Source organism: Mixophyes fleayi, chromosome 8 (assembly GCF_038048845.1).
Source record: "Mixophyes fleayi isolate aMixFle1 chromosome 8, aMixFle1.hap1, whole genome shotgun sequence".
NCBI classification, from domain to species: Eukaryota; Metazoa; Chordata; class Amphibia; order Anura; family Limnodynastidae; genus Mixophyes; species Mixophyes fleayi.
Window position 1 is genome coordinate 2,981,843 of NC_134409.1, and position 9,961 is coordinate 2,991,803.

The 9,961-nt window shown below is 42.5% G+C and overlaps 1 protein-coding gene across 8 annotated transcripts; it reads left to right on the forward strand.

The window, feature by feature from the left end:
• HPDL (4-hydroxyphenylpyruvate dioxygenase like) lies at nt 1-9,524 on the forward strand. 8 transcript variants are annotated; one of them, XM_075181632.1, is made up of 3 exons: nt 1-224; nt 7,197-7,434; nt 7,878-9,524. In XM_075181632.1, exon 3 carries the CDS (start codon nt 7,894-7,896, stop codon nt 9,076-9,078), a length of 1,185 nt encoding a protein of 394 aa, XP_075037733.1. In that variant the 5' UTR covers nt 1-224; nt 7,197-7,434; nt 7,878-7,893; the 3' UTR covers nt 9,079-9,524. The 8 variants fall into 8 exon arrangements, with proteins under 8 accessions (XP_075037733.1, XP_075037736.1, XP_075037729.1 ...); XM_075181629.1 differs by lacking the exon at nt 1-224 and adding an exon at nt 1,917-1,972; XM_075181633.1 differs by lacking the exon at nt 1-224 and adding an exon at nt 1,917-1,972 and having other exon boundaries at nt 7,197-7,395.
• The last annotated feature ends 437 nt before the right edge of the window (nt 9,525-9,961 follow it).

Sequence of the window (9,961 nt, forward strand, 5' to 3'; positions counted from 1 at the left end):
GATATGACAGCTCTGATTTTTAAGAAAATGAAATGAGTGACAGAGATTGCCGTGAGCCTCTTGTAAAGCCCAGTGGACCCAGGTTTAGAAAACACGGGAACATAAACATTGGTGGGGAGGTGAAGGAAGCCAGATATTTACACACATCAGCCAGGCGTGGAATGCCAGGGGGGCGCCACGAGTCAGGTCCTATTACCTGTAAACAGACAGCTGCCTCAATACAGGTGAGTAATAATCTATTACTATATATTACTATATATTGTACAGGTCTCCCTGGGGGCTACGAAACATTTTCATGTATAAACACTTTAACTTTTGTAATTTAAAATACTTCCCTGATGCGCTAAAACAAAGTAATGCAATCTGTAAGAACAGCTGTTCCTTTGGGTGTGTGGTAAATATTTTGTAGGCATTTTATATCAAATCTGGGTATCAGAATAAGAGTTGTTGGTAGTATTGTGGTGTGAACACTCAGCATTGTATCCTGTGTGAAGCAGCTGGTGGGTTAGTTGGCATTTGTATAAAGTGGCCCTGGGGCTTGTGCATTTGTGTATCTATTATAAGAAGTATTACAATGAGCCCAACTCATTATAATATCCTGTATAATATAATACCCTAGTTGCCAACTTTCCATTGTTGCTCCCCCGGGCGGGGTGTATCGTGTCATTTAGGCTACTGACGGGAAGGTTGTGGGAGAATTGCCTGCTCTTCCGGGAGACCTACCCGAAAGTCAGGAGTATGTATAATACCCAGTATACCTGGTGATTAACCCTTCACCTGGTAAGTGATGTCACACCAGGATATTCAGGGAACATGTGAGGTCCACCCTAGAATCACAAAGGTAGGTGACCCGATATGTGAGGTAATATAGGGAGAGGTAATAAGGGGGTATGTGGTGCAATAAGTGACAAGTTATAATATATAATATGAGGATGATAAGAACATGAGATAATCACTGCGGCTCTGTAACCACATTAGAGACCTGATTACATTATTCTTCCGGTGACGCGCAGTTCAGTCTTATAACTGTATCCAAAATCTGGGACCGTCCCGGAAACCTGAGCTCCCCCAGGACAGGCTGCACACCGAGCAGCACATATAGATTGTAAGCTTGTGAGCAGGGCACTCTTACCTCTCTGTATGTGTGTATTACCCAGTATTATTTTATCAATGTTTGTTCCCAATTGTAAAGCGCTACGGAATTTGCTGGCACTATATAAATAAATGTTCATGATGATACATACCATATACATACATATCATACACATACCATATACATACATATACACATCACATACAGACATATCACATACATACACAAATATCACATACCATATACATACATATACACATCACATACCATATACATACATCACATACAGACATATCATATACACATCACATACCATATACATATCACATATACACATCACATACAGACATATCATATACATATCACATACCATATACACATCACATACCATATACATACATCACATATTTATCATACACATCAATACAAATATCATATACATCACATACACAATGATTCCTGGCATGCTGATACTTGTGGTTCCACAACAGTTGTTGGGTAACAGGTTGCATACGCCAGAATAATAACCACGTGTAGGATGAGGGGCCCCAGCTGCTCTGTGGCCCCTAAGTGACACAACCCGGCAGCTGCACAACAATGACACAGGCGGGAGGTTCCATCATCCAGTCCCGGGTGGGGGGGGGGGGAGAGAGTAATCATATAATAACATCCCCTCAGTGTGTGAGCTCTAGTTACATGCCGGAAGATAACACAATGATTCTACTATATTACCTACATCAGCCACAATTACACCTGGGTTCCCGAGTCCACATTTCTGCCCTATCCCCCCCCCCCTGTCAGTGACATGGTACATCCCAAACACCGGAGCTGCTGGGAGATCCCAGGGAATGAATGAAGACTCCACATGTGATCAGCAAGGTGAGGGGGTCACAGGCTGTGTCATACATGTACACACATCACATGCATACATACTTACATACATACATACATACATACATACATACAGGGTGAGGGGGTCACAGGCTGTGTCATACATGTACACACATCACATGCATACATACTTACATACATACATACAGGGTGAGGGGGGTCACAGGCTGTGTCATACATGTACACACATCACATGCATACATACTTACATACATACATACATACATACAGGGTGAGTGGGTCACAGGCTGTGTCCTACATGTACATACCTAGTCACATGTGTATCACATACATACATACATACATACATACATACATACAGGGTGAGTGGGTCACAGGCTGTGTCCTACATGTACATAGCTAGTCACATGTGTATCACATACATACATACATACATACATACATACATACAGGGTGAGGGGTCACAGGCTGTGTCCTACATGTACATACCTAGTCACATGTGTATCACATACATACATACATACATACATACATACAGGTTGAGGGGGTCACAGGCTGTGTCCTACATGTACATAGCTAGTCACATGTGTATCACATACATACATACATACATACATACATACAGGGTGAGGCGGTCAAAGGCTGTGTCCTACATGTACATACCTAGTCACATGTGTATCACATACATACATACATACATACATACAGGGTGAGGGGGTCACAGGCTGTGTCCTACATGTACATAGCTAGTCACATGTGTATCACATACATACATACATACATACATACAGGGTGAGGGGGTCACAGGCTGTGTCCTACATGTACATACCTAGTTACATGTGTATCACATACATGCATACATACATACATACAGGGTGAGGGGGTCACAGGCTGTGTCCTACATGTACATACCTAGTCACATGTGTATCACATACATACATACATACATACATACATACAGGGTGAGGGGGTCACAGGCTGTGTCCTACATGTACATACCTAGTCACATATGTATCACATACATACATACATACATACAGGGTGAGGGGATCACAGGCTGTGTCCTACATGTACATAGCTAGTCACATGTGTATCACATACATACATACATACATACATACAGGGTGAGGGGGTCACAGGCTGTGTCCTACATGTACATACCTAGTCACATGTGTATCACATAAATACATACATACATACTTACATACATACATACATACAGGGTGAGGGGGTCACAGGCTGTGTCCTACATGTACATACCTAGTCACATGTGTATCACATACATACATACATACATACATACATACATACAGGGTGAGGGGATCAAAGGCTGTGTCCTACATGTACATACCTAGTCACATGTGTATCACATACATACATACATACATACATACAGGGTGAGGGGGTCACAGGCTGTGTCCTACATGTACATACCTAGTCACATGTGTATCACATACATACATACATACATACATACATACATACATACAGGGTGAGGGGGTCACAGGCTGTGTCCTACATGTACATACCTAGTCACATGTGTATCACATACATACATACATACATACATACAGGGTGAGTGGGTCACAGGCTGTGTCCTACATGTACATACCTAGTCACATGTGTATCACATACATACATACATACAGGGTGAGGGGATCAAAGGCTGTGTCCTACATGTACATACCTAGTCACATGTGTATCACATGCATACATACATACAGGGTGAGGGGGTCACAGGCTGTGTCCTACATGTACATAGCTAGTCACATGTGTATCACATACATACATACATACATACAGAGTGAGGGGGTCACAGGCTGTGTCCTACATGTACATACCTAGTCACATGTGTATCACATACATACATACATACATACATACATACAAACACATACAGGGTGAGGGGGTCACAGGCTGTGTCCTACATGTACATACCTAGTCACGTGTGTATCACATACATACATACATACATACATACATACATACAGGGTGAGGGGGTCAAAGGCTGTGTCCTACATGTACATATCTAGTCACATGTGTATCACATACATACATACATACATACAGGGTAAGGGGGGTCACAGGCTGTGTCCTACATGTACATACCTAGTCACATGTGTATCACATTGTGACAAAACGAGTGTGATATGTGAATTATAGCAAATACTTTTTATAGCCCTTCTTTTGTTTCCCCAGCTCATCAGACTACAACTGCATTGTCCAATTACATGTGGTTAAGGGGACATTGTAATTCAATGTAAATATGTATATTGTGTATTATATATTGATGACTTGAAGTAATGTTATTCATTGTCCTTAAACTGAAGCCCGGAGGGTTATGGGTAAAGATCAGGTGGTGTCCAGGATACAGGTGAGGGGGCTGAAGCAGCATCATTCTCCCCCCTCCTTCCTCTACAGGAAGCATGGGACAGCTGGGGACCCTGTGACATCACAAAGTAGTGTAAGGGGTTAATTTTAGGAGGGGCTCACTGCTACCTTATCCTTGGAAGTAGGGGAAGCCAATTAGCATCAATTGTTCTCCTTAGGCCTAGTCCAGACATTCTGTCTGCATCCCAGCAGGGGGCTTCTGTGGAAGGGCATCTCATCTTCACTGCCCTGTCCAAACCCCCTAGTCCTGCACTGACCAATGGTTAAGAAGAATAGACCCAGGGGTTTGCCCAGGGAGGGGAAAGACTGTGGAAATTAGACCTGGGATATAAGGAACAACTCGAGAGGGGGAAGGGGGTCAGAGTGGGATTTCATTCATGAAGGTGCATCTAGTTTTGGATTGTCGTTTTCAAACTAGTCTCTATATATGCAGCTGAGAGAAATCCATGGGTCGTGAAGTCTGGACAGCAGGTGACTATATCTCCTTAAATTATTGGGGTAAGGGACAGATAATGTGGTAAATCTGCCTGTCATTTATTTACTGTGTGTATATAATATTCTAGTGTTGTTTGTATGACAATAAATATACTGTTGTATGTTTATAACTGCATATTGCCTGAGTGACCATACGAATCCTAGAAGGTACTGGGTAGCACTGGGCCAGATAAACCCGGTATCTTCACACTCATACATACATACATACATACAGGGTGAGGGGGTCACAGGCTGTGTCCTACATGTACATACCTAGTCACATGTGTATCACATACATACATACATACATACATACAGGTTGAGGGGGTCACAGGCTGTGTCCTACATGTACATACCTAGTCACATGTGTATCACATACATACATACATACATACATACAGGGTGAGGGGGTCAAAGGCTGTGTCCTACATGTACATACCTAGTCACATGTGTATCACATACATACATACAGGTTGAGGGGGTCACAGGCTGTGTCCTACATGTACATACCTAGTCACATGTGTATCACATACATACATACATACATACAGGGTGAGGGGGTCACAGGCTGTGTCCTACATGTACATACCTAGTCACATATGTATCACATACATACATACATACATACATACAGGGTGAGGGGGTCAAAGGCTGTGTCCTACATGTACATACCTAGTCACATGTGTATCACATACATACATACATACAGGGTGAGGGGGTCACAGGCTGTGTCCTACATGTACATAGCTAGTCACATGTGTATCACATACATACATACATACATACATACATACAGGGTGAGGGGGTCACAGGCTGTCATACATGTACATACCTAGTCACATGTGTATCACATACATACATACATACAGGGTGAGGGGGTCACAGGCTGTGTCCTACATGTACATACCTAGTCACATGTGTATCACATACATACATATATACATACAGGGTGAGGGGGTCACAGGCTGTCATACATGTACATACCTAGTCACATGTGTATCACATACATACATACATACATACAGGGTGAGGGGGTCACAGGCTGTGTCCTACATGTACATACCTAGTCACATGTGTATCACATACATACATATATACATACAGGGTGAGGGGGTCACAGGCTGTGTCCTACATGTACATAGCTAGTCACATGTGTATCACATACATACATACATACATACAGGGTGAGGGGGTCACAGGCTGTCATACATGTACATACCTAGTTACATGTGTATCACATACATATATACATACATACAGGGTGAGGGGGTCACAGGCTGTCATACATGTACATGTCTAGTCACATGTGTATCACACAGACCTACATATCATGTACACACATCACATACCTATATACAAAAATATCACATAAATATATGCATATATACACTTACACATACATATATATATATATATATAACCCGTGCATGATACTCATGCATTCTAGTCAAATCAAGCTACTTAAGGTGTTAAAAAGGTTCTTGTCATGCATTTGGGCCATAGCCCAGGCCTCAACCACCAACCACTCCCCACTGTCACCCCTGGCAACCACCAACCACTCCCAACTGTCACTTCTCCTTCAAGAAATATATATATATTTTTTTTAAATCTTTATAAACCCTTTTAACAATTAACAAATTAAATTAACAAATTAAAAACATATTAGTATACCAATTTTCAGCCCTTTCTGATTTTTTTTTTCCACACACACTAAGAATTTAGTAGGTCAGTGTATAACTCCGCCCAGCAGGTGGCGCTGCAGCTTGGTTTTATTTTTTCCCCACACAGACAGACTAACACACGCCACTAGGCTTTTATATTATAGATGCTCATCACACACACTATTTATAGCTGGGGCCTGGGGGTATGTTCATCATGTTTTCCATTGATACTATGTATTTTGTCAGTGTCTGGTAATGAACATGTTGTCGTACAATGTTCTCTGACCATGTGATGACGTCTAGTGGAGCTATCATTCTCTTCTGAGGATGTGGGTGGTACTCCTATTCCTGGGGGCAATTAGTCCCCTGTTGTATTATATGATCCCCAGCGCTCTAAGTCTGTGGACAAAAAATATTACGTGTATAACCACTTGTAAATGAGCAATGTTTGTTGGCTATATATAGCTGGTATGTACCCATACAGCAGGGCTCTCCCATTTGTGGCACTTCATTCGTTATTACTTTGATTCCTGGTTGGAAATGTAAAATACACACTATATATATATATATATATATATATATATATGAGAGAGAACTACATACGGGAAACTAGTTTGTGTATAAGTATGACCTATGACTGATAGTTACATTATACCAATCCATTAACACAATGGGCCTGATTCATTAAGGAACCTAAATGCTGATACGTGATGTATTTTGTATAGAATTGCACAGAAGAGGACTACGAAAATAAACACAAGTACATCCAATTCATCTTTGAACGCAAAGGACACTTACAATCGCCTATGATTACAAGAGCAGAAAGGAGAAGTGAAGGGGCGCATACACGTAGTCAGTGTACAGTAAGGGCGCGCCAAGCTCCAGCGAACGCAGCGTCTGATTCAAACTTTGGGCGTCTCTAAGGTACGTGTTTTTCTGTCGTATCACTGGCACCAGCTACAGGTCAGGTGTAAGTGCTGATTACTAGTGATGACGGCTGTGTATACAGCTAGAACATGTGTCTGCAATCAGGAGCAGCTGTAACAATGTATTTTGTGTACAGTAATCATTAGTAACATCCTGATAAATATATTTTATGAAAGAAAATATATATATATTTTTTTACTGATTTTAATAGATATGTTAATTTATTTCAGAACATTGTTTTTCCTGTGTGTTATGCTGGTACTTTATATTCCACATATGTATTATACATATCCTGCAGTGTATTGTGTCTCAATACGGCAAGTGCCATAAATGCAGAGTGCACGTACATCTGTATTCAACGAGAGACATTTCTTCAGTTGAATACTGATGTGCCTGATTTACGTGTGCTTTTAAAAAAACGCTCATTATGTTAATTTTGCCTTAATAAATCAGACCAATGTGCTCTTTTCTATCCGCAGAACTAAAACCCGCACAATGGTTTCCCCACTGATCCGGCTGAGTCACATTTCTCTGCAGGTTTCCAATGCCCAGAAAACCATCACAGATCTGGTGACCAAGTACCGATTCCGACCATTCGCTGCTCGTGGTTTGGACGGAGGATCACCGCGTCAAGTGGCTTTAAGGAACGGGGGAGTTGTGTTCATAGTTAATGAAAACAGTCAGCTGACTCCCAAGAGCTCCACCCTGCTCTACGATTTTCCGGTCCCACTACCATCTCCAGACACCGCCTGCAATGTCAGCTACGAGGTGGAGGATGTTCCAGGCTTGTGCCGTCGATTGACCAACGAGGGCTGCCACCTGCTGCTGCCACCAACTGAGCTCCACGATGACGCTGGCTCTGTGTCGTACTGCGTAGTGAAGTCTGTATTTGGGAACGTGAGTCACACTCTTATAGACCGCACACGTTATGCCGCTCCTTTTCTCCCAGGCTTCCAGCCCCTAGAAAGTGAAAGTGATCCAGTTTCTACAGGAGACGTGTCATGCGTGGACCATATAACGTATAGCTGTCCTCGTGGCACCATGCCACGTGCCTACGACTGGTATAGACGCTGTTTTGGGTTCCAACACTTCCCTCTCCGTCAAGGAGAAGACCCCGAACGTGGATTTGAAATCAGTGGCCCACAGATAGGCATTCGTTTACTCTCTGTAGAGTGCCCGGGGCAGACCGAGGTGGGCAAGATTGTGTTGACTGAATCTTTGCCACAGAAAGGAGTGAACCAGATAGAGCAATTTCTGCAGCATCACAAAGAAGGTGGTATCCAGCACATCGGTCTCTCTACGCCGGACATCTTCAGCGCGGTGGAAGCGTTGACAGAGCGAGGGGTCACCTTCGCCGTACAGCCAGCATCATACTATACGGACCCCCAGAAGAAGGCGGAGATCCTCCGTGCAGGGTTAACACCCCAGCAGCTCTCTCCATTTGGGATCTTGCTGGATTCTTCTACTGAAAACGTGGAGTGGATGGCAACAAACAAAAATATCCTTTTGCAAGTTTTTGCCGAACCCCTGTTTGCCAAAGACTCAGTCTTCCTGGAGTTGATTGAGCGCAGGGGGGCGCAAGGATTTGGGGAGGGAAATATTCGCGCTCTCTGGCGCTCCATGCAGGATCTGATGGAAGACTTGAGATGTAAAGATTCGGAGGAGGCAATGATTCAGTGACACTTAGCTTGTAACCAGTGCTTTAGCCTGTGTGGGGTTTATAGGGGAAATACAGCCAGTTTCTAAGGATATATATTTATATAAATATACATATATTTGCCTTAATTTTCTATAATTGTTCAGATCAAACTGCAGCTTTTTTTCCAGCTACATCAATTATTTTTTTGCATTTTCTTAGTCTATTGTGTTGCTGTCACACTGCTGGTGTGTACAGACCTATACTTTTATCATGGCTCAAAACGTAATTGAAATAAAAAAAAAACCGCAATCTGCCTCCCCTTTCATTTTTAGGGGTCTGGCCTCATGGCAAACTATATTTAATATTATACATTGTTGTCGGCACCAATTTGATTACAATCCTTAAAAGTACAAATCATAATGTTATGCATATAGTCAATTCCGTAATGTGTTATTTTTTTCATAATAAAACCTGACTTCACCTCTACTAGGATGTTCCCTCAATTTCTGATAGTCACACTCTCCTCCATATCCCCTCAAAATATTTCTATCACTATTTACAGATATTCCACTACCATAGCTCGCCTCTCCTCCCGCTCTCTCACCACCTCCGAGAACCTTTGTCTACAGTTTACCTCTACAAAAGGTCTAATTTCTACAATATATCACACACTTGTCCCGTCCACTTCGGGCCTTAGGGAATCCCACAAACCTGCTTGGGAGGAGACCTTGGTGAGACTTTACTACACGAAGAATGGTCTAAAATTTATGAACACGCAGCCCCCGGTTCGATTTGTGTCAACATAAAAGAAAAGGTTTACAAGCTGATGTACCAGTGGTTACTATGTGCCCTCACGTCTCCATAAGGTCCTGCCGGACTCTTCTGATTGGTGCTGGCCGGGTTCCTCCATATCTGGTGGGGGGG

Bases quoted from the DNA above. Each gene is read 5' to 3' on its own strand.
- HPDL (XM_075181632.1), top strand. From the start codon at position 7,894: ATGGTTTCCCCACTGATCCGGCTGAGTCACATTTCTCTGCAGGTTTCC.